This window comes from Drosophila obscura, unplaced genomic scaffold (genome assembly GCF_018151105.1).
Source record: "Drosophila obscura isolate BZ-5 IFL unplaced genomic scaffold, ASM1815110v1 contig_25, whole genome shotgun sequence".
Taxonomy (NCBI): domain Eukaryota; kingdom Metazoa; phylum Arthropoda; class Insecta; order Diptera; family Drosophilidae; genus Drosophila; species Drosophila obscura.
The window spans coordinates 437668-462710 of record NW_024542812.1 but is presented as its reverse complement, the minus strand read 5'-3'; the positions used below and the strand labels follow the sequence as shown (position 1 = coordinate 462710).

General features: G+C 46.9%; 11 protein-coding genes across 16 annotated transcripts; 7 read left to right on the top strand and 4 right to left on the bottom strand.

The window, feature by feature from the left end:
- Positions 1 to 669: 669 nt before the first annotated feature.
- Positions 670 to 1946, top strand: LOC111077710. The gene is made up of 2 exons (XM_022372082.2): positions 670 to 854; positions 959 to 1946. The coding sequence occupies exons 1-2, from the start codon at positions 843 to 845 to the stop codon at positions 1529 to 1531; spliced, it is 585 nt and encodes a 194-aa protein (XP_022227774.2). The 5' UTR covers positions 670 to 842; the 3' UTR covers positions 1532 to 1946.
- Positions 1947 to 3691: 1745 nt separating this feature from the next.
- LOC111077709 (flocculation protein FLO11) lies at positions 3692 to 5612 on the top strand. The gene is made up of 2 exons (XM_022372081.2): positions 3692 to 4450; positions 4507 to 5612. The coding sequence occupies exons 1-2, from the start codon at positions 4054 to 4056 to the stop codon at positions 5550 to 5552; spliced, it is 1443 nt and encodes a 480-aa protein (XP_022227773.2). The 5' UTR covers positions 3692 to 4053; the 3' UTR covers positions 5553 to 5612.
- Positions 5613 to 5784: 172 nt separating this feature from the next.
- LOC111077703 (4-coumarate--CoA ligase 1) lies at positions 5785 to 11285 on the bottom strand. Of its 3 annotated transcripts, XM_041594303.1 has the most exons (6): positions 11082 to 11285; positions 10787 to 10994; positions 10531 to 10717; positions 10349 to 10465; positions 9730 to 10287; positions 5785 to 6363 (listed from the first exon to the last, which is right to left on the bottom strand). In XM_041594303.1, exons 1-6 carry the CDS (start codon positions 11220 to 11222, stop codon positions 5967 to 5969), a joined length of 1608 nt encoding a protein of 535 aa, XP_041450237.1. In that variant the 5' UTR covers positions 11223 to 11285; the 3' UTR covers positions 5785 to 5966. The 3 variants fall into 3 exon arrangements, with proteins under 3 accessions (XP_041450237.1, XP_022227768.2, XP_022227767.2); XM_022372076.2 differs by lacking the exons at positions 9730 to 10287; positions 10349 to 10465; positions 10531 to 10717; positions 10787 to 10994; positions 11082 to 11285 and adding exons at positions 6980 to 7096; positions 7166 to 7352; positions 7424 to 7631; positions 7694 to 7892 and having other exon boundaries at positions 5785 to 6921; XM_022372075.2 differs by lacking the exon at positions 5785 to 6363 and having other exon boundaries at positions 9159 to 10287; positions 11082 to 11284.
- Positions 11286 to 14278: 2993 nt separating this feature from the next.
- Positions 14279 to 16437, top strand: LOC111077713 (putative ATPase N2B). Of its 2 annotated transcripts, none has more exons than XR_005968094.1 (4): positions 14279 to 14863; positions 14918 to 15477; positions 15613 to 15851; positions 15918 to 16003. XR_005968094.1 is itself a non-coding variant. In XM_022372086.2 (4 exons), the coding sequence occupies exons 1-4, from the start codon at positions 14438 to 14440 to the stop codon at positions 16038 to 16040; spliced, it is 1413 nt and encodes a 470-aa protein (XP_022227778.2). In that variant the 5' UTR covers positions 14280 to 14437; the 3' UTR covers positions 16041 to 16437. The 2 variants fall into 2 exon arrangements, 1 of the variants encoding a protein (XP_022227778.2); XM_022372086.2 differs by having other exon boundaries at positions 14280 to 14863; positions 14918 to 15520; positions 15591 to 15851; positions 15918 to 16437.
- On the top strand, positions 16250 to 17787 carry LOC111077715 (deoxyribose-phosphate aldolase). Its single transcript, XM_022372089.2, has 3 exons — positions 16250 to 16544; positions 16598 to 17181; positions 17246 to 17787. Exons 1-3 carry the CDS (start codon positions 16502 to 16504, stop codon positions 17669 to 17671), a joined length of 1053 nt encoding a protein of 350 aa, XP_022227781.1. The 5' UTR covers positions 16250 to 16501; the 3' UTR covers positions 17672 to 17787.
- LOC111077716 lies at positions 17686 to 19215 on the bottom strand. Its single transcript, XM_022372090.2, has 2 exons — positions 18540 to 19215; positions 17686 to 18484 (listed from the first exon to the last, which is right to left on the bottom strand). The coding sequence occupies exons 1-2, from the start codon at positions 18741 to 18743 to the stop codon at positions 17780 to 17782; spliced, it is 909 nt and encodes a 302-aa protein (XP_022227782.2). The 5' UTR covers positions 18744 to 19215; the 3' UTR covers positions 17686 to 17779.
- An 87-nt stretch (positions 19216 to 19302) lies between these two features.
- On the bottom strand, positions 19303 to 22104 carry LOC111077712 (probable nucleoporin Nup54). 2 transcript variants are annotated; one of them, XM_041594305.1, is made up of 5 exons: positions 21791 to 22104; positions 20814 to 21680; positions 20389 to 20755; positions 19760 to 20321; positions 19303 to 19700 (listed from the first exon to the last, which is right to left on the bottom strand). In XM_041594305.1, exons 2-5 carry the CDS (start codon positions 21373 to 21375, stop codon positions 19359 to 19361), a joined length of 1833 nt encoding a protein of 610 aa, XP_041450239.1. In that variant the 5' UTR covers positions 21376 to 21680; positions 21791 to 22104; the 3' UTR covers positions 19303 to 19358. The 2 variants fall into 2 exon arrangements, with proteins under 2 accessions (XP_041450239.1, XP_022227777.2); XM_022372085.2 differs by having other exon boundaries at positions 20814 to 21368.
- On the top strand, positions 21260 to 21915 carry LOC111077719. The gene is made up of 2 exons (XM_022372095.2): positions 21260 to 21594; positions 21650 to 21915. Exons 1-2 carry the CDS (start codon positions 21518 to 21520, stop codon positions 21753 to 21755), a joined length of 183 nt encoding a protein of 60 aa, XP_022227787.1. The 5' UTR covers positions 21260 to 21517; the 3' UTR covers positions 21756 to 21915.
- Positions 22105 to 22219: 115 nt separating the features above from the next.
- LOC111077718 (bolA-like protein 2) lies at positions 22220 to 22793 on the top strand. The gene has a single exon (XM_022372094.2). The coding sequence runs from the start codon at positions 22286 to 22288 to the stop codon at positions 22553 to 22555; it is 270 nt and encodes an 89-aa protein (XP_022227786.1). The 5' UTR covers positions 22220 to 22285; the 3' UTR covers positions 22556 to 22793.
- Positions 22794 to 22864: 71 nt separating this feature from the next.
- LOC111077714 (mevalonate kinase) lies at positions 22865 to 24143 on the top strand. The gene has a single exon (XM_022372088.2). The coding sequence runs from the start codon at positions 22869 to 22871 to the stop codon at positions 24039 to 24041; it is 1173 nt and encodes a 390-aa protein (XP_022227780.2). The 5' UTR covers positions 22865 to 22868; the 3' UTR covers positions 24042 to 24143.
- Positions 24054 to 24737, bottom strand: LOC111077717 (transcription elongation factor SPT4). Of its 2 annotated transcripts, none has more exons than XM_022372092.2 (3): positions 24558 to 24732; positions 24337 to 24499; positions 24054 to 24263 (listed from the first exon to the last, which is right to left on the bottom strand). In XM_022372092.2, exons 1-3 carry the CDS (start codon positions 24624 to 24626, stop codon positions 24145 to 24147), a joined length of 351 nt encoding a protein of 116 aa, XP_022227784.2. In that variant the 5' UTR covers positions 24627 to 24732; the 3' UTR covers positions 24054 to 24144. The 2 variants fall into 2 exon arrangements, with proteins under 2 accessions (XP_022227784.2, XP_022227785.2); XM_022372093.2 differs by having other exon boundaries at positions 24191 to 24280; positions 24558 to 24737.
- Positions 24738 to 25043: the final 306 nt, after the last annotated feature.

Below are 25043 nucleotides of genomic sequence, written 5' to 3'. Positions count from 1 at the left end.
CAGACAATCCGCAGACATTTGAGCTGTGCCTCGTACACATGTACATATGTCTGTCTGTCTGTCTGGTTGTACATGCCACACAATCCAAATACATGCAACCGAAAACCCCCTTAGGTGTGGGCCAGAGTTGTGGCATCTCTAGGCAGGGACTCGAGAGCCGAGTGGACTCCTCACATTTCTTCCTTAAAACAAAAAACACAATCCATTTCTACCCGTTTAACTACCAGATAGATAACTATCCTTTCTATCCGTTTATGTGTTATGCTTTTAAGTGAAAACTCTGAATAAAGTTACCTTGCCAAGTGCTGGAAAACTCTGGTACAGGCTCCAATGAGAGCGACAGTGAATTGATTTTTAACATTTAAGCGTCATTGAGCCTACAAACAACAATTGCCCATCGGTTGGATCGTACAACTATAGCAGCAGAGCAGCGGAGCAGCAGAGCAGCAGCAGCAGCAACAGCGACAAAGAGAGCTGCAGCAAAAGCAACTATGGCCAAATGCAGCCTCTCCATCTCCATCTGCAGCCGCTGCATCTGCATCTGCATCTGCCGCTGTGTGCGTGAGGCTCTCTCGCTCTGCCGTGGCACCAGCACCGCCACCACACTGCTGTGTGGGTAATGGACGAGGCCAGGTGTGCAGGAGGAGGCGAGGCCAGAGTCGGAGCGATTCGCCTATATAAGGCTTAAATAGGGCCGCGCTTGGCACAGTGTCTAACGGAGTTGCTTTCACTTGCCAGTCGTAGTGCCAGCCAAACGGGCGACAAATCGGTCCAAATAAAATAAATAAATACCAATACAAATCGGTGGATAATAGACAGAGACTCACTCCCAATCCAACAAAATGAAAGTGCTTGTAAGTGCCCCCCATTCCATGCCATCCCATCACATCCCATTCCATGCCTGCCCTCGTTGTGATTTGTGTGAACTGTGAACTTAAACTGCAACTATCGTTTGCAGATACTCATCGCGATGCTTGCCCTGTCCTGCCACGGACAGCACCAGCACCAGCACCAGCACCATAATCAGCATCACAGCGCCAATAATATCCCGCGGGACGAGAAGGCCGACCATCACCGCCACGAGGATCTGCGCGAGACGAGCACATGGATACCCATTCTCAAGTACAACAAGGAGCAGAGCGAGGACGGCAGCTACAAGACGGAGTACGAGACGGGCAACAACATCATCCACGAGGAGACGGGCTTCCTCAAGGACTTTGACACGAATCCGAACGGGGTCCTGGTGCAGCATGGCCAGTACTCGTACCAGTCGCCGGAGGGCCAGCTGGTGAATGTTCAGTACACGGCCGATGAGAACGGATTCCGTGCCACAGGCGACCATATACCCACACCGCCCGCCATACCCGAGGAGATCCAGAAGGGGCTGGACCAGATCTATGCCGGCATCAAGCTGCAGCAGGAGAGACTCGAGCAGCGGGCCAAAACGGACCCAGACTTTGCCCGGAAGCTGGAGGAGCGTCGCATTGCCAATCAGAATGGCCAATATATTGGTCTGCTCGAGAATCAGTAATCCCCCCACTCCATTTCCCTCCCCACCCCCACCGAACCGATCATCCTGGAAACGTGAACTTTGCTATACTTTTCCCCTCAACAACAACAACAACAACAACAACATCAACAATAATAAGACTGTGATTTCATTTGCAAATTCTTCTAAAACGTTGCATCTGGAAACTGGAAACTGGAAACTGTAATCTGTAATCCGGAACCATTATTCTTCGATTGAAAATCTATATAGACTAACATGAAATTTGCATAACTAAATAAGTTCCACTCACAGACACACACACACAGGCACTCACTCACACAAACGCACGACGCACTCACATAGGGCCAGCCACTCAATAAATTTTAATTTTTGTTAACGAGTGTGAAAGTTTTGCCGCCGCTTTGAAACAATAAAAGAAAAACTAACGTTTCCATTATGCCGAATCGACTTGATGATGCTCCTCCTGCTCCTCCTCCGTCTGGTGTCCATAATGCTCAGACAGACGTGACACAGCGTTTATGGGTCTTCATTATTATTATTATTTTTTATTTTTTATTTTTTTTGTTGTAATTTTCCTTATTTATTGTTATCTTTTGTTGTTGTTGCTGTTTTACTGTCTGTTTTGCGCAGATCGAGTTTCCTCCGCTCTGTCAGTTTGTTGATCCCATTCCATGCAGCGCCGTTTGAGCTTTTCCAATTTTCCATATTTCTACATCGACTGCCGACGACTCTTCGTTGCTGCTGCTGCTGCTGCTGCTGCTGCTGTATATGCATGGATATTTTCTGTCGAGAGCCTCCGACTGGTTGCTGTCTGCTGGTTGCATAATTATGACAGTTTGCGGGATTGGTAATGGTAATGGTAATGGGTATGGGTATGATGGGGGAATCGGGTCCACGAGCCGTCCGTAGTGGTCCATGAATAGGTTAGTGGCTCAACTCCAGGCAGTCTTTCCACTCAATCTGCCAATTATTTCTATCAGCTCATGGCCCAAAACTATTTTACCGTTGGCCCTTGGTCAAAAGTGGCCCTTAGCCAAACAAGAACCCAAAAATAGCTGTCATCAGGCTGAAAGAACAAACACAAAACGGGCAAAAACCAGCTAAAACTTTTGTGCCACGAAACGGCAAATGACTTGGCCACATATTTGCATAAGTGTAAGCATACACCTGCGGTCAACAGCATTATGGTGTGGCCAGCAAGTTCTTAAATACCATTAAACAAAAGAGTTTTGGCTAGCTTTTGTATGTAAATTTGTTTCAATTTTTAAATATGTTTCTGAAGAGTTCATTACTTTTTTATTCTTATTAAATCAAGTTGCATAGAACTTGGTACAATTATTTAGGAGTCTTTGAAGGTTCTTCTGTTATAAGGCAAAAGCTAAATGAGAGCTTTCAAATTCTCTTATATTTGCAAATAATTACCAGGCACTCGCTTTAGGTCTTATTTTGGTTTTAGCTAATCAAATGTTCGATTCAATGTTCAGTGTTCAAACCACTAAGATAAGATCAAGAAATAGAAAAAGTAAAAGTCGCTTGGGTGTAATTAAAAATTATAGTTATAGTTCTGTAATTCGTCTTTTATGGTCGAAATGTCAAAGCATAAGCAATCATCTTGGCTGGCTGGTATTATGGTACTCTTAGCATTATGTACCTTTATTATTGCGACCCATACTGTAGTTTGGCTTGGGCTTAGAAATTTGAAGAGTCCAGCAACAAATAAATCAATTCCGCTGCATTTTCACCGCCATGGCTTGGCAGAGCGAGCATAGACCCCAAAAGCAACAATCCAAAGACTGTTTATTCGCCATTAAGTTTCAACGCTCTTGCGCATAATTAAAATGAAAAAAAAAAAATACGAAATTTAACAAAGGAAAAATTTCTATGGCCTGTGATTAGAAAGAATCTTTCTTGTGAGCAGCACGCTGCAGCGCTTGGGCAGTGAATTGATTTGGCCAACATCAGTTGCCGTTTAGAAGCCGTCGCGTGCAGATCACGAATCATCGTCAACGGGGAACGCAAACCAGAGATCTTGGGAGCAACCTGGAGAATCTAGCAGCGGCAGACAGGTGTGTGGTGAGGAGTGGTTGAAAGCCGAAATCGAATTCGCGGGAGCGTTAAGCCGCGAAGAGCTAGCGGTACCACCACAAGTGTGGGGTGTGTAGTGGGGAGTGGAGTGGAGTGTGGAGTGCGGGAGTGTGTAGTGTGTAGCGGAGTGAAAAGAAATGGAGAGAAGTGGAGGCGAGGAGAGCAGCAACAAGAGCCAGAAGTGCGTGCGAATATCGAATTGACATCGAAGCTCCGTTAAAGCACGCGCACAATGGATTGTTATTGTGGCCGCTGAAAACGAGAATGAAACAATAAAGCTAACTGTAAAATACATATACATACATACATACATACATATATTCGAGTAGGTATAGTCTCTCCAGCAATCAGCAGAAGTGGCACACCAAAAGGCCGCGAGAATATAAACAGAAACAGAAATCGAAAACGAAAATAAAGAAAAATACAACACCCAGATCTGAAGATCTGAAGATCTAAAGATGATTACTCAGTCGCTCGGGTGGATTCTGTGGCTGGTGGCTATCGGTGGCTGTCACCTGATTAGCGGCCAGCAGCTGCAGGGACCGCCGCCCCGTCCCCGGGGACGGATACGCATTTCGGATATGCAAGCGCAGATTCCTGGCCCAGACCCAATGCTACGGAGCTGGCCCAGCCTCGCCGGATCAGTGCCCGTGAGCTCCACGGTGCACACTCACATTCCGCTGCTGCGGGAGGAGAGTGCCAGGCCAGCCACGCCCAGGCAGGAGGCGTCGGTGGTGTACGGCAACTGGAAGCCGGAACATCCAGAGAATCCCTACGAGGCAGACGCGGAGCAGCAGCCCAAGGAGCGAGTCTACGGCCGTTTGGAGGCCATGCTGATGGGAATGCCAGCGGAAGGTAAGTGGGAATCCCTGTCGTTCGGTGTGATCAAACCCTAAGTCGCTCCGTTACAGGCACTGACACGAAGCCGTCCAGATCCATCGAGGAACAGCTGGTACCCATCGCTCCTGGAGACTATCAGGGTCCAGAGTTAGCGCGTCCCGCCAGCTTCGAGCGCTCGCCGGAGAAGCACGGCCGACGGCGCATAACCTCCCAGCAGTCGCCGCACCAGTTCGAAGTGGTGAAGATGAATGCCACCGATCCGCTGCTCAGGGCCATGGCCAAGCAAATCAATGAATCTGTGGAGACGACAACGGGGGAGGGACGACGTCCTTCCCAATCCACCACGGACGACAACTGGATGCCTCTGCCGTATCCCTATCCGTATGACACCACAGTGCCGGCTCCATCGGCAACCAGCTCCTCGAGCTCGAGCCTGCCGCAGTCATCCGTGGTGCACTCTCCGGCGCCCACTCAAGCCACGAGGTCAACAACGGTCTCGCTCAACTGGCCCACCGATTTCATCGACAGCTCCGCCAACAGCGCCAACAGCGCCAACAGCGCGAGCACCGAACCGGAGCGCGTCGATGCCAATCTTGGCATGAGCATTGACCGACGCGACGATAGCGTTGGAGATTCCCTGGATGACTACAAGTACTACGAGGACTCCCTCAACTCCGCCCAGATGCACAGCGAGCTGAGTGTGCCGGAGACGCTGGTGCCGCAGCGGCCGCTGAATATAACCCGCGTGGGGATACCCTTCGAGGAGCGGAACGCGGCCGAGGAGCCCACCATATGCGTGCCCCTGACCGTCACAGAGACGTCTCTGGCCTCGGACAGTGCCACGCCACTGGTATTGGAGGTTGAGCGTGTCTACTGCTTTCCCCTGCCCAAAGTGGAGGTCCGTACGGGCAGCGGCAGCGTCATACGGCAACAGGTGGAGCAGATAACAAGGTCGAGTCTGGGAGAAATCCCCGAAATGGAAATGGAGCCCACGGAGCAGCCAATGCCAACCGATGTGACAGCTGGCGCTGCCAGCCAGAGCACCCGCTCCATGACGCTACTCTTCCTCCTCCTCCTTCATATCGGCTACCGTAGCAGGCCAAGGATTTGGATTTAGAACTAGAATTAACACAGATCAATAACAATAAATAACTCAGGGGCTAATCATAATATACAATTAAAGCAAAGCACTGCAGATGCTCTTTACGAATTACCAATGACCGCAGCGTGTGGAACGATAAGCCACTCGCGTTATCAAGGTTTGCTTGATACTCGTGCGATAAGGAGGTCCCCATTCATAAACGGCGACTATATTATCATCAATGAGTGAGAAAGTGGGTCTATAGTATAGTATATGTCCCAGAAGAACGGGTACTTTAATCTTTTGAATCAATGGTTCTGATTCAAATGATTCCAACAATCCAATGCTTCCTTCTTCATCGGGAATAATTGCTTGTTTCGCCACGCCATTGACACACACAAACACTTATTAAATATTTACATTCTGCATACATACTCGTATGTACAGATCTCACTTGCCAGTTCCGTTTTGGGCAATAAATAGCTCCCGTGACGCCTTCCGCAACGTCTTGCCATTGACATTGGCCGGCAGCTTGTCCGTGAATTGCACTCCGGCGTGCAGTTGCTTTTGCACTGCGGGTAGCCGCTTGGCCACGTGATCCGAAATATCCTTTGCTGTGACAACAGCACCCTTGGCCTTGACCACCAAGGCGCCAGCAGCATCTCCCTCCAGCTCATCGTAGATGCCAACCACGCACACGTCCTGCACCTGCGGCAGCTCCGAAATGACACTCTCGATCTCAGTGGGCCAGTAGTGGAGGCCCTGGTACTTCAGGATCTCCTTTTTGCGATCCACTATGTAGAGGAAGTTCTGCTCATCGAAGTAGCCCAGATCGCCGGTGTGGAACCAGCCCTCCGAGTCCTGCATCTGAAGTGTAGCCTCGGGGTTCCCGAAGTAGCCATTCCATGCCTGTCCTTTGTGCGCAAGGATCTCTCCAACCTGATTGTATGTCAAGTTCTTTCCGTCCTCGTCCACAATGCGCATTCTGACGCCCGGCACCGGTTTGCCCACCGATGCTATATGGCTAATGCCAGTATTATTCGTTATGCTTAGGGTCTCCGTCAATCCGTAGCCAGTGTTCAGCATCGCGTTCTTGCACAGCTCTTGGGTCCGCTGCAGGGTGGCCAGCGACACCGAACCCCCGACATAGGCCACGCTCTTCAAGGGTGCCAGATTCTCCGGCGTGGCGCCCGGATAACTTATCAGGGCAGAGAGATGGCGAGGCGGCAACACGGCGAAGTCGACATTGTACTTCTTCACCAGCTGCACAAAGTACTCCGGGGTGAAGGGCTTGCTGGTAATGATTCGGGTGGCACCAAACACAGTGCTGAAGATAAACGACACCAAGCCGGTGACCCAGTCCAGGCCACTCGATGATAATACGGTCACTTCGCTGTTAATCAGGCTGCGACGTACATTAATCAAACAATTGAACGTAAACAGCAGATGTAGCAGAGACTCACGGGTTCTCCAGCGTCAGAACATTGTTGGAAATGCAAACGGCCTTGGGCAAGCCTGTTGTGCCCGAGGAGCACAGAATGGCCATGGTCTGGTCTCCTCCCTCCTTCAATGGCTCTGGCCTGCAAACGGGAGATACCCGTTATTTGGTATATGATAAATATTTCCTCGCGCCAGTCGCTTCCACTCACTGGTATGTCATTTCGGTAGCTGTGGGACCCAGCAGATCCTCAATCTTTGGCACTCCCGCCACGGGCTGTGTGAGCGTGTAGATCTCCGGCTGCCATCCCACAGTAGCCGCTTGAACCTGCTTGTGGACATTTCCATCGCAGAATATCAGAGTCGGTTTGGTTATCGCGAACACATGGGATATGGTAGCTGCGTAAACAGATTGGATTGCCAGATTACTCTCAGATTTGTGTGTCTCTCGATGGCACCTCTCGACGAACCTTCGTCTTGATCCGGATTGACCGAGTGGAATGGTGTTCCATTCATTAGACACGCCAAACCCACGGGCATTAAATAGGTACAGTTTTTAGCAACAATTCCGACAACATTGGCGTTATTGAGTCCACGCTTCTTAAAGTGCTGGGCGATCCGAATGGCCCAGGTTAGACCCTGTTCGAAGGTGACTGTGACTCCATCAATGTCGTTGATCTGGAAAGTGAAATAATAAGCTGTAGCTGTAACTCTTCGGGACGAAGCTATCTACAACTCACCTGACACACGTTCCTGGGCCAAGTCCTCATGGTGTTGAATATAATTTTACCGATGGACGTGTCATAGTGATATGTGGGACTGCGCTTGGGTCCACTCCAAATTCTCTCCTTCTCATCGTATGTTGTGGGTATTTGTGCCATATTTGTGCAGCTCCTAGAACGTGCTCCCTTCCGCAGCGCAGCCTTTGTCGACTCTGCGCCTTCTCGGTTGTGTTCCCTACTTATAGGGAACCAGAGCTCTCACACTGCAAACGACAGAGCTCTGTATCAGTGCCTGAAGTCGATAGTCCATCACAAGACAAATCTCGTTGCACCAGGCCCCCGACTACATGATACCCTGCATCAGCTTTTGCTACAAATTCTTGCGTATAGTTGGGCAAAAAAGCTCTCAGTCTACAGAGTCTAAAATATATTTATCCGTAATACCTACTACTCACAGATATAATCAAATGTGCACATAGTCGTTGTTCAGCAGTTTGTTATATCTTATCAGTCCAAATCGAATAACAAAGAAGTTGCAGGTCATCGCCAGTCAGCTTCTTTTTAATTCAGAGCTAACCCGCATTGATGGAGCAGACTTCTGACACTATTTTCTATGTTGGAAAAAGCTCTCTCTCTCTCTCTCTCTCTCTCTTACGACATTCGAGCGATAATGTTTTTTCATAGGTTTAAAGTGTATTTAAACATCCAAAATGCTTTTTGACTTCGCCCGACATTGCCGGTATTGCTTCTAGAGAGATCTCTGGCTTCTGTCTACTACAACCATAAGCCCCATTTGAAATCTAACGATTTAATTTAAGTCTTAAGCCATTCCGCCCTAAAAATATACAACAAAATTTGAAGAATTCTCAATGGAAATATTCCCGATATTCTTATGTACTGAGTAGTCTTTGAATGAGGTGACTTTAAACTACTTTTAGGATGAGCTTATTGCAAGTACATACATATATATTTGAAGACATTCCTTATTTAATTTCACATTTCCAAATGTGTCTGTCAAGTCTACACAGCCGGCTATCTTTGGCTGCAATCTCAGCATTTTCACACTTGAGAACTTGGAACTATAGCCACTAGTATTGCTATTAAATATTTAAAAATCAACAAGGTATAAAATGGATAGAGTAGACTGTTTATATGCAGATTATTATAAGATTAGGCTAGCTGGTACTGGTAGTTTATATTATAAATATTATGGGTCACAGGTGGAAAAAAGATTAAGTCTCCGACAACCAAGTCCGTTTGCAAGATTAATCTTTGGAGTCCGAGATAAGACTTATCAAACTTTGTTAATATCTCTCTGTAAAGCCCATCCAAAACGTATTTATTTAAACCATTTGTAAATGATCTGAAGCTTTTGTTGTTTCTTGTTTAATACTCTAATTCCGCAAGGCGAAAGCTAGTTGAGATAGCGTAGCTTCTCTTAGCCTACACGAATGCAGGCCCAACAAAGGAAAAGGATGGATTGTTTCTGTTTTCTGTTTCAGGAACACTTTATTGCTGGCCAAAAGTCACTCCGCGTGTCGGCGAGTGCTCATTACTAAAGCACTCCAACTTGAATATGAATCGTTTAACTTATCTCACACACTTATGATTACAAAATATAGATATACATATATGTACTTGTTGGATCGTTCAGATCTCACTTGCCGGTCCCGTTTTGGGCCACAAAAACGTCGCGTGCCGTCTTGCGCAACGTCTTGCCATTGACATTGGCCGGCAGCTTGTCCGTGAATTGCACTCCGGCTCGCAGTTGCTTTTGCACTGCGGGTAGCCGCTTGGCCACGTGATCCGAAATATCCTTTGCTGTGACAACAGCACCCTTGGCCTTGACCACCAAGGCGCCGGCTGCATCTCCTTGCAGCTCATCGTAGATGCCAACCACGCACACGTCCTGCACCTGCGGCAGCTCCGAAATGACACTCTCGATCTCAGTGGGCCAGTAGTGGAGGCCCTGGTACTTCAGGATCTCCTTTTTGCGATCCACTATGTAGAGGAAGTTCTGCTCATCGAAGTAGCCCAGATCGCCGGTGTGGAACCAGCCCTCAAAGTCCTGCATGCGGCGTGTCTCCACTGGGTTGCCGTAGTACCCATTCCAGGCCTGACCCGTGTGCACATAGATCTCCCCAGCCTGATTGTATGTCATGTTCTTGCCATCCTCGTCGACGATGCGTATCTTGACCCCTGGAACGATTCGGCCCGCCGAGGAGATGTTGCTGATTCCAATATTGATTGTGATGGCTCCCACCTCTGTCATTCCATAGCCGGAGTTGAGCATGGCGCGACTGCACAGCTCCTGGGCCCGCTGCAGCGTGGTTGTGGAAGCCAAGCCCCCGCCATAACTGAGATGCGTTAGCGGCGCCAAAGCTTCCTGCGTGGCATCCGGACAACTGATCAGGGCAGACAAGTGGCGTGGCGGCAGCACGGCATAGTTAATCTTGTACTTTTTCACCAAATACACAAAGTATTCAGGCGAAAAGGATTTGTTCGTAATGATGCGGGTGACACCAAACACAGTGCTAAAGACGAATGCCCACAGCCCCGTGATCCAGTCCAGACAGCTGGCTATAAATATCACCGATTCGCTGTTGACCAACCTGCGTACGAATAGAGTGAGCATCGTTCCTTGGAGGCGATTGAAAGTGTTCTCCAACTTACATGGTGTCTTGTATGAGGTTACTGTTGGAAATGCAAACGGCCTTGGGCAGGCCAGTTGTTCCCGAGGAGCACAGAATGGCCACAGTTTGGTCGCCTCCATCCTTCAAATTCTCCGGCCTAAGAAACATCTTGGGTTATTCTCTGTGGCAATATTGCATGCTCTGCTGCCTCATTCCACTTACTGGTACATCTTCTCTGTTGTTGTGGGATCCAGCAGAGTTTCAATCTTAGGCACTCCCTCGACGTGGTCTGTGAGCGTGTATATCTCCGGGTGCCAACCAATGGTTGCGGCATGCACCTTCTCATATTCGTTGCCATCGCAGAATATCAGCGACGGCTTGGTTATAGACAACACATGGGTTATGGTAGCTGCATTCAGGAGTTTACCGATAATTCAGTTAGTTTCCACTGTTGAGCACACAATGGGGAGGTACGAACCTTCATCCAATACCGGATTGACAGAGTGGAATGGTGTTCCATTCATTAGACAGCCCACTCCGAGCGGCATCACATAGGTTGAGTTTTTCGCTGCAAGGCCAATGACATCCTTGTGGTTGAGTCCACGCTTCTTGAAGTACTGGGCAATCCGAATGGCCCAGGTGAGACCCTGTTCAAAGGTTACTGTCACGCCATCAATATCGCATATCTGCAGTGGAGTGGAGTGGAGTGGAGTGGAGTGATAATCTATAAGTTTTTGTTCTCTTCGGGACGATCCTTTTCTGTAAACACTTGCCTGGCACACGTTTTTGGGCCAGTTCTTCATGGTGTTGAAAATGATTTTACCCACGGACGTGTCATAGCTGTACATGGAGTTGCGCTTGGCTCCACTCCAGACACAATCCTTCTCGTTGTAGGTGGTGGGTATCATTGCCATTTTGAGGGGTTTTCTGGAACAAATTGCGCGCTCACACTAACTGCAGTTAACTGTAGCCGCTCTGGGCCAGGTGCACTTCTATTTATAATGATCCAAAGCTGTGAAAATCCAGGCCGTAGACGCCTTGAGTGGATCCACTTGCAATGGCTAACACCTGTAACATCTTATCTTGTTCCTGGAGACGATAGTGCACCACCTCAGCCGCATGAAGAATGTCGTGAGGATAGATGGCCATGCCTGTTGGATACCCTGTACAAGCAGAGGTATAGATTCATACCTAAAATATATTCATATCAAAGTTATCCACTTTTCCACTTTATTTTGTTTTTGAGATGAAAACTTCAAGTGATATTTAATAATGCAACAGCCTAAAAAAGCAACGAACTACATTCATGTGTAGGTAATATGTTTGGCAGTTTTCGTTATCTTATCTGTTTAATTCAATACTGAATCGAATAGAGGGGGAAATTCCAAATCACGAGCATTACGCTATTCATACCCCAGGAAGCTCCTCGGTGGTTTATGGTATTTACGAGGTTTTACTTAAAAGATTTGCACAATAAAATTTAATGAGCCCTAATCCGCAGAGTGCTCGTCATTCTTGGTTAAAATAGGTAGTGAAACGCATTTACAGCTTTATAATTGAGGTGTTTGATAGAAATATTTGTTAAAATTGTGCAGGTGGAAAAAATGAAAATTATTTTACTATTAATTTCATCCTAAACCTGAAAGGCTATTTTCAAAATGAGCTATGGTTTCTGGTATGGATCTAAGTATTTGTAAAAGGCATTGTAGAACCGGATATTAAATGCTTAAACATGAACTGCATGAAGATCTGAAAACAAATCAAATGTAGAAATAGATCAAAAACATATCAATCTTGTAAATGGTCATTATTATTTAGGTTATTATCATTAATTGAAGCAAAATGAACATTGCATTCAGGAGGTCTTAAGATCCTAACTGGCTGGTAATATTAAACGAAACATCAAAATCAAGGAATATGACTTCCGAACATGGACAGAGAACTATTAACCCTTTTTGGTTATCCAAATTTAGGCACGAATATTATGAAACTTGAAGAATTTTAGCGCAGTTCAGGTGAAAGTTATCATGCTCATTTTTGTTTTGTAAATAAATAGTTAAGTTAAGTTCGTTTTTTTCCTCGGAATATTTACGTTATATAGTTTTTTTTAAATGAGAAGGTTTCCATATATTAAGACACTTTTCAAATTGACCGCCAAACTCAATTTAGCGCACAAAAAATACTGATATTTTTCGCTCTCAATTCTTGGTGAGTTTTCAAAATTTTCTCTCTTTTTTTTTGAGGTGAAGAGAGCGTTTTCGTGGTGACTTTCCCCTCATTTTCGTGGTGTGAGACACATGTTCTTAACGGAATGAATATTAATTGTTGCGTTCCCGTAAGATGCATTTGATTTGTATGGGAAAAAGTTCAGCAACATGGGGAAATGAAGAGGCAGCATTGTTGTGCAACTTAGGCACGGGATGAGCAACAATCTGGGGAAAATGGATATTATGGCTTGAGATATTTTTTGTAATTTCAGGCTCCAATTAATGCAGAAACTACTCAGTCTCTGTTTTCAAGATATTAACGAAATTTTGCAGCTCACGGGTTCCAATAATAGGTATCAGAACCGGGATAAGTGTATATATACACAAACATATGCATTAAGAGGTAAAAAACATGTCAATCTATGATAAAATCATAAATAATGTTTCAATGGAGCTTGGAACAAAACATTTAACATCAATTAAAAGATAGTAAGGTATACAAAAGTGCATACGCATGGAAGAAACTTGGTTGACCAGCAACACTGACGTCACATTTAGTCAACATTTACGTTTTATGCTTTGGCCGTTTTGAAAACTAGCCAATCCTAAACAAAATTCATTGAGGAATTGGATACAATTTTTTTTTAGGGCTGAGAGGCCCAAATATCTATTAACATTAAACTGAATATCAAAATTTACGAATTTCATATCACAAAATATCATGGTGTGGCAGCCCGCAACCAACTACGAATTGCACGAGTCTGGCAACGCCACAAAACGAAGTCACATTCGTTTTATGTTGTTTTTGTTTGAACCTTAATATGCAAATAATCCAATAAAAAGGGCTTCTGAAAACTTGCCAAGTAGTAGAAAATGTATGTATCTATCGGATAAATTAAATTAAATTAAATTAAACGGAATATCAAAATCGAGGAATATCAACGTTGAATGTTTTGAAAAAACAATCGATACTATCGTGATAGTATCGTGCTCAAATAATTTATTAAAAAACCATTAAAACCTTTTAGGAACTTGTCCATTGTAAAAATTAGATACCACCTGTCGATTTGCTTAAAAATTTTTCTTCGTATTTTAGTGCAGCTAATCCAAACATATCAAAAGCGCAACAACTGTAGCTCGATACTATCATGATAGTCGCAAAACCGTCGATAGTAGAGGCTAGCAGTAAAATATCGATACTATCGATAGTGCCCTCGACACCTCTACTGTTAAGCTAACGAGTCATTAATTGAAGCAAAAATAGGGTATACAAACATCCATACCACCGGTTGACAAGCAACAAGTGTTCAAATGTCGTAATTCCGAAAATACTCACGTTTCATTACATGCACACTTTTGTTTTATGTTTCTAGTTTGTGTTGACCTTTTTTTAACCATATTTTATAAGCAATCCAATAAAAGGGAGTTCTTAATATCAACAATCTTGTGGAAAAATGATTAATTAATTGGATAAAATTCTATTTTCAAAACTAAGGATCCTAACTGGCTGGTAATATTAAACGAAACATCAAAATCAAGGAATATGATTTCCGAACATGGACAGAGAACTATTAACCCTTGGTTATCTAAATTTACGCACGAATATTATGAAACTTGAAGAATTTTAGCGGAGTTCAGGTGAAAGTTATCATGCTCATTTTTGTTTTGTAAATAAAAAGTTAAGTTCTTTTTTTTCTTCGGAATATTAACGTTATATTTTTTTCAAATGAGAAAGAATATTCGGTATATTTCTGAGGGTCAAACGGTATAAAATCCACGGTACCATCATCATGCACCAAAATACGCCAAATTTCACGGCCAAAATTCGCGGTCAACAACGCGGAAATTAGATTTATGTAATAATATGTTAAGCTAACGAGAATAACAGTTAGATCCGAGCGCTAGTAATCCTTCCCCCCACCATGTTTCGTCGTCAATTCGGTGTTGTAATCCGCTGTACGCGACATAGAACACTGTTGTTCAGGGCGCACCAATTGGTTGCTGCAACCAACCAAACCTGCCATGCCAGTGGAAACATGAGTCCTTTGCCGGAATATGAGGAGCGTGTCAGGACGGGCAAAATGATGCCCGACGACAGGCAACTGGAGACAATGAAGCTACTAGATGCTCTTTACCACAGGATTCAGGGCTACAGACCGAGAGAGCAAAGCGGAGGCAGCAGTGGCGGCTTCTTCAGCTCCATCTTTGGTCGGAAGCGAACCGACGACGATGACGCGGCAGATGACTTAAACGCAGGCAGCCATTCCCCAATGGGCCTGTACCTCTATGGCAGCGTGGGCGTGGGGAAGACAACCCTAATGGACCTGTTCTACGACTGCTGCACTCAGGTGACTAATAGCTTACACAAGCAACACAAATTAACAGGCGAACTTGCTTTACAGATCCCTCGCAAGCAACGTGTGCACTTTACTGCCTTCATGAACAGTGTGCATGGCCGGATTCACGAGGCGAAGGAGCGGCAGGGTCCCATCGACCGGGCATTCAATTCGGATAAACCCGCTCCTTTTGATCCAACGAAACCCGTGGCAGACATCATAGCCCGCGAGTCCTGGCTGATTTGCTTCGATGAGTTTCAGGTCACCGATATAGCCGACGCCATGGTCCTGAAGCGACTCTTTACGCATCTCTTCAGGAAGGGCATTGTGATAGTTGCCACCAGCAATCGGCATCCCGAGGATCTGTATAAAAATGGTCTGCAGCGGACCAATTTTCTCCCGTTCATAGCCCTGCTGCAACGGCGCTGTCAGCTGGCCAAACTCGACTCCATCGATTATCGACGCATTGCCCAGTCTGGTGACACCAACTACTTCGTCAAGGGCCAGAGCGATGCAGAGGGCAGCATGAATCGCATGTTCAAGATACTGTGTGCCGAGGAGAACGATATCATCAGGCCGCGCACCATCACTCACTTTGGACGGGATCTTACCTTCCGTCGCACGTGTGGCCAGGTCTTGGACAGCAGCTTTGAAGAGCTCTGCAATCGCGTAAGTGCTCTGCTCCCTAGCAACAAACAATCTCGAGGAAATATTTATATTTTCGTCTCTGTTCACACAGCCTCTGGCGGGTAGCGACTATCTGCAGATCTCTCAATTCTTTCACACCGTCCTCATCAGAGACGTGCCCTCGCTGAACCTAAATATCAAGTCACAAATGCGGCGATTTATAACGCTCATAGATACGCTATACGACAACCGAGTGCGCGTGGTTATATCAGCCGACTACCCGCTGGACAATCTATTCCAGGTGACCGATCCCGGTGACATCTCAGACACGGATCGCATTCTAATGGACGACTTGAAAATCACACATGGCACGGTGAGTCGATCGGGCTGCCACTACTGATCCTTCCAATACAACAATAGGGTTCTGTTCTCATTGCAGCACGATTCCAAGTCCAGCGTATTCACCGGTGAAGAGGAGTTGTTTGCCTTCGAGCGTACGATTTCAAGGCTGTACGAGATGCAGAAACGTGAATACTGGGAGCAGTGGGCAAAGCATCGCTGAGACAAGCCCCCCAGACCAGGCCTCCAGGCACAAAAGCAAAGCAATAGTTTTATTAGTGCAAATACATAAATTATTCGTATACCTCATGTCGAAGTACACTTTTAAAATTTCGTTATAGTGTCTCCCTAGAAACACAAGCATAGAATTAGAAATGGTTGACTTGTCAAAAGTATTAAAGCAATTTACAAACAAATTTATTTCAGACCAGTCAATATTTTATTTTTATTAGAATATATATTAGTAGTATATTCCGTTATTCAGAGTTACGTCACGTCACGTCACTGGTGATCGCGTATTAAAATTACCCGTTGCACATGAAACCTGGCAACTCTACCATCAGCTGTTCGGCGTTTAAATTGATAAGACTTCCTATATTTTCGGTTGAGTGTTGAGTGTTGGGCAGAAGATAAGAAGAAGGTCAAGATCATTTGCATATCTCAGAACGGAGCATAAACAGGAAAATGGAGGTTAAGGAGCTTGAAGTGAACAAAACCCTTCCCTATGGTGAGTAAAACATTCATTGATTTTGGACAACGAAACTGAGATTCACTTTGTAGACCCCTCCCTGCTCGCGGTTAACATTTCATTGCGTCAGATTGAGGAGATTGCCATGACGGTGTCTCAACGCTGCCATGTAAGTGGCGTAAATGAAATTGCCTGGGCCTTGAGGGCCCTGATGCTGACAGATTTGACCACGCTAGCGGGTGATGATACTGCTGCCAACGTGCGAAGGCTGTGCCTGCGTGCCTGTTATCCATTCGAGCCACAATTCTTTGACAAATTCTTCGAACGGGCTCTGCTCTCTGAGATTCATACTGCCGCCGTCTGTGTTTACCCTGCTAGAGTGAAGGATGCCTATCAGGCACTGCAGCAGTACGACAAGCTGGACAAGGTGGCCATTGCAGCTGTAGCTACTGGCTTCCCCACTGGCCAATACGGATTGCAGACGCGCCTGCAAGAGATTAGTCATGCTATTCTGTCTGGCGCAACCGAAATTGATATCGTGATCAACCGGCAGCTGGCTCTGGTCGGCGACTGGGAGGGTCTCTACAATGAGGTGGTGCTGATGCGCAGTGCCTGTGGCCAGCGCGCACACTTGAAGACTATTCTGGCCATCGGAGAGCTCGGAACAATGGAGAATGTAAGCTGCTGACACGGCAGGCATAATTACTGGCTGATTGACTGATGGCTGATTCTCATTACAGGTTTACAAAGCGGCTATGGTTTGCATGCTGGCTGGAGCAGACTTTATAAAAACATCCACTGGAAAGGAGGCGGTGAATGCTACGCTGCCTGTCGGCTTGGTTATGATATTCGCCATACAGGAGTTCAAGCGTCGCACTTGCCAGATTGTCGGTCTGAAGCCCGCTGGCGGAGTCCGAACTGTGCGTGATGCCATTGCCTGGATGACGCTGGTGAACGAGACTCTTGGGATGCGCTGGCTGCGTCCCGAACGTTTCCGTTTCGGAGCATCAGGACTGCTGGATGACATTGAGAAGGTAGTGCGCGAAGGCGTGGCCAAGCTAGAGGCACAGGAGGCTGAAAAGTCCAAGCAGGCCGAGCCGATTGTGGAGCAAGATGTCCTGGAAACCCTATGCAAAGATCTCCGCAAGACAAAGGAGGAGAAGTAGGCAAACAGCAAAGCTTCGCTCTAGCCATCCACACTTCCCGCATGGAGTACTGCATTTATTACTGCATTTTTATATCGTGACTAAAATTTAAAAAAAAACACACAATTTCTACGAGTGATGCTGATCCTGTCCAGTCGATTTGTAGTCGTAATGGAACTGCGCAGGAGCCGCCATTAGATCCTCCTCCGCCTGCTCTTCGCCATGCTGCAGCAGTTCTCCGAGGCCAGCCTCTTGGTGTGGCTGATTATCCGGCATCTTCACGTGCATGTCCACAGCAAAGAAGGAATCGTCAAAGTTGATGCGATTGCGCTCATCCTGCTCCAGGTAGAGGGCTTTGGGCGTCTCCCCTCCCATGGCCTTCTCATATGTGTTCAGCCACTTGAGATTGAGATTGATATGCTTGGCTGCCGCATTGAACTTCTTTGGCTTCTTCTTTGGCTTGTCCGCGTAGTAGTTGTGCTCCTGCTTCTGCGGCTGAGGCGGAGGAGCTATCTTCTCCAGGAGCCTGCTCTTGGCATCCAATTTCGGATCCACATAGTCGAAGAGGGGCATATAGAAGTTGTACGGCTGCGCTGTGGGCGGCAATAACAGTTGCTGCGGCTGCACTTGCTGCTCCACCTGGCTGCTGCCTTCCGCCATTGAGTCCTCCTCAATGGCGGGGCCAAAGATTTCGCCAGCACGCCTTAGCAAATTCTCGAGGCGCTCAAGGGTGATAATGTGCGGGTGTAGCAGCTGTACATCGTCATGGAGCTGTGCCCGGCGTGCAGCTGTGGGGCTGGCCGCGACACTCGAGCAGAAGATACACAACAGCAGCTGCAAAGAACATAGAATTAGGACCGTATCCGGATCCTTCACACTGTCCACTCACAATCAATATGCCACTCATCTTGCCTTTTGATGACAGAGACGAACACAAACCCAAATCCAAACACTTTGAATGAGCCACTTGCGGTTTCACATGCACTGCGCTCTCTGACTCTAGCACCTTCACTTTCAAAGATCTCACACGAAGTAAGGCCTCCTCTGGGCAGGCCAATTCATTTATAGTGGCTCTCCAAGCTCCACGCTGCATGGAGCTCCACGATCAAACGGAAGCTCGGAAGTCTCCACCAACAACAACAATCCAACATCAGCCAAGGAGCAGAGCAGTTGGGCTGGGAGCAAGAAACAAGTTTCTCACACAAGAAAATAAATATGTAACGAGCCAAACTAGACATGCACGCCAAATCAAATCTTTGCCTGTGTGCACGACACTCTGGTGCATAATAATGTTAATGTAACAGCAGCGCACTGGAATTGCAGTTGCAGTTGAACAAACTGGAATGGAAGTGCCGGCGAGGCGACTAACAGTTTGTCACTCAGGCAATTGCATCGCCTGCCGCTGAAGAAATTGTCCAATTTCAGGCGAGGTGGCCAGAGAAAAGTCGGCCGTCGGCCGACTGCTTCAGCTTCGGCATCGGCTTCGACCGTAAGTGCATTGACCCACACAATTATTTCCGCAGCACTGGGGACGAATGTGTGAACGCGTTTCGATTGTCTTGTGATCCATAGCCGTAAAAGTGCAAGTTCAAAGTTACAGGAAATGTTTAATGGTGGCGGCATAATGGGAAAAGTGTAACGACCATAACTTGTTCATTGACTCGGACATCGGTTCGCAATTTATTAAACGGTTTCGCTCCTCTCTCGATCATGCCTGCTTAAGTTCGGGCAATCCTTTAACAATAACATCAAGGGCTTTGAGGTCTTTATTGACAGTCTCACTCAGCACTTCCATGGCGCGCTGTTGCATGGTCAAAAAATTCTTCATCTCATCCTCGGCCTCCGCGTCCATCGTATACTCCGACCCACAATTGCCAGCAAACTGATTCCGCTGCATTCGCATCTGGGACAGCAGCTCGCTGAGCCGCCCCTTAAACTGTGTGGGCGCCGATACCACGGCCTGCATGCTCTGCAGCTTGGTGCGCAAGGCCTCCTCCTCGGGCGTCAGCGAGGAGCCCACCTTCCGTGTGCACTCTTGCTTTACAATAATCTGTTCGATGCAAGAAAAGGTTAGTGGACCAGCAAGAAGGAACCCCATTTCATGCTTACCCTAAGTATGCGATGACTGAGCTCAGCCAGCTTGCGTTTGTGCTCCAAGATTTTGGCCGAGGCCGTGGCATGCCGGTGTCTCAGCTCCGTTAGTTCTCCTTCCACCTTCTTCATGTACAGGGCATGGGTGTCTGTTTCCTGCTCCTGACACTTGACGCGCCATTTCAGGTCGTTGAAGCCAATCATCGGCACTGGCAGGAATTTACCAGCGTCTGGATTATCCAAATTGGCTTGACGCCACATACGGGGGTCTACGCCACGGGGGGGATTCTCAAGATACTCCTTCAGTTGATCCTCGTCCGGCAACACCAGGGCCAATGCTTCCACAATTCCCAGATTCGTGAGCTGAGGCTTAAGCGATGCCTGGTTCAAATAGTTCGAGAGCTCAGTGGCCAAAATCCGCTTTCCCTCGTTCGGGGCATGCTGCAGTTTCTCGTCCACGTAGATAACCATCTGACACTTTTTATTCTCCAACTCTTTTATGGTTTCAATGTGCACCATCATGTTGGGCTTGCTGCCGAACAAGCTGTGCAGCGTTTGAATCACTTGTTGCTGGTGCGGTCTAAAAAAGCAAACGAAATATGTGAAATATTAAATCGTGCGTGGAGGATATGGCGGCGTGCACTTACTTGATGGCCGACAGATCCCTGTCGAAATTCAGAGCCACGAGTCCCAATTTGTTATCCTTGCCTGGCATGCGACTGTACCCGATGGCCTTGAAGCGACACAGGTAATTCTCCGGCGTGATATCGACTGGGGGCGCACTCTGCGAATAGAAAAGCTTTCCAGTGCCCCACATGGACTGCAGGTAGTTCCATTTGGCCACAATGTTATCACGCTCATCGCCAAATATTGAGACATTCAGAATGGATTGAGCAAACGCCTCATCGGCTGATATGGGTGCGGGCTGCTGTTGTGGCTGGCCGAGCATAAAACTGGTGCCACCGAATCCACCAAAGCCAGGCGTTACTGTGGTATTCGACGGCTTTCCAAAGTCTGCAAAGTGAAGCAGGTTAAAAATATTACGGATACGAATCCGGATACTAGAACTCACTGGATCCAAACACACTACCGCCAAATCCTGTCGCCTGGCCAGTGCTAAAGCCACCGAACACTGGCGCCGTGGTCGTTGTTGCTCCAAAGCCTGCAAATCCACTCGCTGGCGCTGTGCTGGTAGCGGCCGGCTGACCAAATCCACTAAAAGCCGGTGGCGCAGTGCTTGTCGCTGGTGCGGCAAACAAGCCTCCCTGACCTGATGCCGGAGCAGCACCGAATCCGCCGAAGCCCCCACCAAGTCCTGGTGTGGCTGTTGTTGTCTGAACAGCTCCAAAACCTGGGGCACCACCAAAAGCAGAGCCGCCAAACGGTGGGGCAGATGTGGGAGTACCAAAATTTGGTGCAGCATTACCAGCTCCAAAACCTGGTGCTGCCGTCGGAGCTCCAAAGCCTTGCCCAGCCGTGGCAGTGCCGAACGCAGTTCCGCCTCCAAAAGCAGGCGTCGCTGTTGCGGTTCCAAACGCTGGAGCTGCTGTCGCCGGGCTGCCGAACGCAGACACTGCTTGACCAGCTCCGGTCGCCGATCCAAATGGTGAACCAAACATGCCGCCGGCTTCCATGTGAGGAGATAAGCAAAACAAAAAATTGGGTCAATAATTCGTAGTCAGCTTCCGCCGTGGGATCTTATCTGTGATTACAGTGTCCGAAATTCTAAGCTAGCAATAGTTTGCTTCGGACACTGAACGCAAGAGGTCGAAAGACATGGCTGTTCTTCTTATTTTGTTTCTCTTGGTGCTGGGCTCAGCGGCGTATGTGGCATACGTTATCCACCAGAAAGGGTGAGTTTCGTTTTTATCTTTCGTGCCTCATAATCGAATGATCATCCTGTTGCAGCATCGATCCAAAGGACATTCGCATACAAAGCCTACAGGATGCCAAAAAATTACTCCAGCTACCAAGTGGAACAGGGCCCCACAGATACTTGGAAAAAAGGGCTTGAAGGGGGGCTGGCGGCTTTTCTTTATTGGAACTCACTTTTGGCCGGCGTGCTTGTTGCTCCCAGCGGCGTACTCGATCCAAAAAAGGACATGATGTGACAAACGTATGAATAAAACGGTTCCAACTAATTGAGTTTGCCTTCTCTGGACTGCTTTGTATAATACTCGTTCTTTATTTTAACAAAAAGTATACTTAATCCTAATAAACGTAAAAATTTGGCGCTTCTGCAATCTAGTGTTTTTTTGTTGGTGATGCAAAAGCAGCGATTCTTGAACTATCGATAAGCAACGCTACAATTACTATCGCCTTTGCCGGTTACAAATCTCAACAGATTCTCCACAGTGACGGTTTTAAGAGTTTTAAGAGTATTATTAAAATGCATTATTTACATTGATATATTTAAATTGTTCTGTCGAAAACATAAAAATCTGTAGATTAATATATATCGAAACAACCGATACGGACGGAAAAACCCAATCGATAGTTTTATAACCTCTACCTCAAAACGAAAATTTTCAAAATTCAACAAAAATGAGTAAATACAACTCAAAGTATTTGGAAGACAAGCTTAGACAAGAGCTTGAAGCCAAGTACGTGAATGTGGTTGATGAATCGGACGGCTGCGGTGGAAAATTCAGCGTGATTATTGTGTCCGAAGCATTCAAAGGCAAGACGTTGCTACAGAAACACAGATTAGTGAACACGGCGCTGGCCGCAGAACTAAAAGAAATACACGCTTTCTCGCAAAAGTCATACACTCCCGAAGAGTGGGAGAAAGTGCAGCAACAGCAGCAACAATAAGCCGTAACCTGTTGTCGTTCGTTGGTAGTTTGGATTTTTGCGTGTGACGATCGGAACCAGTATAAACGAAGCCAGCCACCGAAAACAGTCGAACAAAGAAAGTGAAAGGGAAACAACAGCCAGACGCAGCCGGAGTGGAGTTTGGAGTTGCTAAATAAACTACGCAAATGATCTGCTAAATGCATACGTTACATAAAAAAACAATAAAAACTTAAGTACTCGACGCAGAGACACAACATTTTGTACGCTCCCCATTACAATTTCAAATTGCTGATATACTACCGATAAAGCAAACTCGCCGCAGAACAATACAATGCTCAAGTTCCAGGTCCACTCTCCGGGCAAGGTCATTCTCCATGGCGAACACGCCGTCGTCTACAATAGGCCCGCCCTGGCCGCTGTAGTTGGCCTGGGCACCAATCTCCAGTTTCGCCAGCAGGCGGGCAGTCAGGTAGCCAGCTTCCAGCTGGACGCTCTCAACTGCACCCTGGAGATACAACTGGGTGACTTTAATGCGTTTCTCGAAAACTTCCGCAGCAAGTATCCGGCGGACAGCACCGCCAAGTTGATGGAGGAGGTGCGCGGGGAAGTGTCCAAGCAACTGGAAAGAGCTGCTGGCAGCACACCAAAGCCGCATACCCAAAGGGCGTTCATTTCCATATACTACTTGTTGGCGGGAGCTGTACTCTCGTCGCCAAAAGATCCCAAGCTGGCTCTTCAAACCGGTTTCCAGGTGCAGGTAGACACCGAGCTGAACGTGGGCGCCGGCTTGGGCAGCTCTGCTTCATTTGGAGCCGCCTTGGCCGCCGCTTTCCTAATCTTGTCCGGTCACTTTGACCAGGAGAACTACTCGCAGGAGGAAAATCAGGCGCTTATCTCGAGCTGGGCCTACGAATCGGAACGTGTCAACCATGGAACACCCTCCGGATTGGACAACACAGTGTGCACTTACGGCGGCATGTTGCGCTATGTGAAAGGACAAGGCTTTCAGTCGCTGCGCATACAGAAACCGCTCAACATTCTGCTGGTTGACAGCCGCGTTAGCCGCAGTACGGCAGACATCGTGGCCAAGGTTCGCCACTTAGCTGAAGGATTTCCTCAGCTCATTGAAGCCATTTGGCAAGCCTGTGAGGAGCTGGTGACGGCAGCTGTCCCACTATACGAGAGTTTCGGCAATGCCCAGGACGACAGTGCAAAGTTTGAAAAGCTCGAACGCCTCTTCCAAATCAACAACGATCTTCTAAAGGCAATTGGTGTGTCGCACCCCAAGCTGGAACAGATATTCACCATTGCGTTTAAGAGGGGTTTCTTCTCGAAGTTAACCGGCGCCGGTGCAGGTGGCTATGCAATCGTCCTGCTGCCGGAGAACTTCGAGTGCAACGAAGTGTACTGGAAGCTTAAGGAGGAACTGGAGTCGGCGGGCTTCGGCGTTCATGTGACGACAGCTGGCGGCGTTGGATTGCGTGTTAGCTCATTGGCCGATTGATCCAACAATTGCTCCATTTTGTATTGCTACTGTATGTATTCGTGGTTTTGTTATGACTTAAAAATAAAGATTTACATTTGTATTTTGTACGGCCAAGAAGTATTTAGCGCTGACTCCTATCGCGGGACTTGTAGACAATACCTCGGTTCTTCATATCCCTTAAAGTGGATTGAGGCAAAGTTCCTGATACGGATATGGCATAGATGCCGCGTGTGAAGCGAGCTGAAATATACATAAAACTGATGTCAATCACTGTCATGTCATGCAGTGAAGCGTTCCATTGAGATTGATTTACCTAATCGCTGCCATTTCGCCACCCAGGAATCGGTGGGTGTGGTTAAAGCTATGAGCCCATCAAAATTGTTGCTCGTGTGGTCATACACATTATCTTTGTTGCCTTTCATGCGCAAGAACTCTTCGCAGTTTTCGCAGCCGTCAGTCTCAAATTGATCAAAACTCTGAAAGACGCGAAAAATTACACATGATTTGACGCGGCTTTCAGCAAACATAACCTACCTTCACCAAGGAACAAACCAGGCAGGCACGCAGACCCCTCAGATCCTTGGGTATCGCGTCAAAGGACATTTTTAATAATAATACAGTTAGTTTTCTTTAACAAAACAATTTAAATTTGTAGGGAAACGCGAAAATCAAGCCACAAACACAGTAAAGTGTGACCGTGCACTTTTGGACCAAATATACCGCGCCAGACCCTCAGAAATATACTTAAATATACCTTCTCGTTTTCAAAATATACCGTGAGTATACCGACGAAATCTTCAATATTTTAAACAGGTGAACAACTTGAGTTAAGCAGCGGAAAATTATACTATTTTTAAATGTTCCTTGTAGCTCTATTCTTCCTCTTTACTTAGAAAACAGAGAGAAAATCCCCAAAAAAAAGAGAGAAAATCCTTCGATAACTGCCACCAACAAATTTGTCAAGAACAGTTTCACGCATGTATTTATCGATGCATGCCAGCTGTTGTGGGTGTTGTTGTT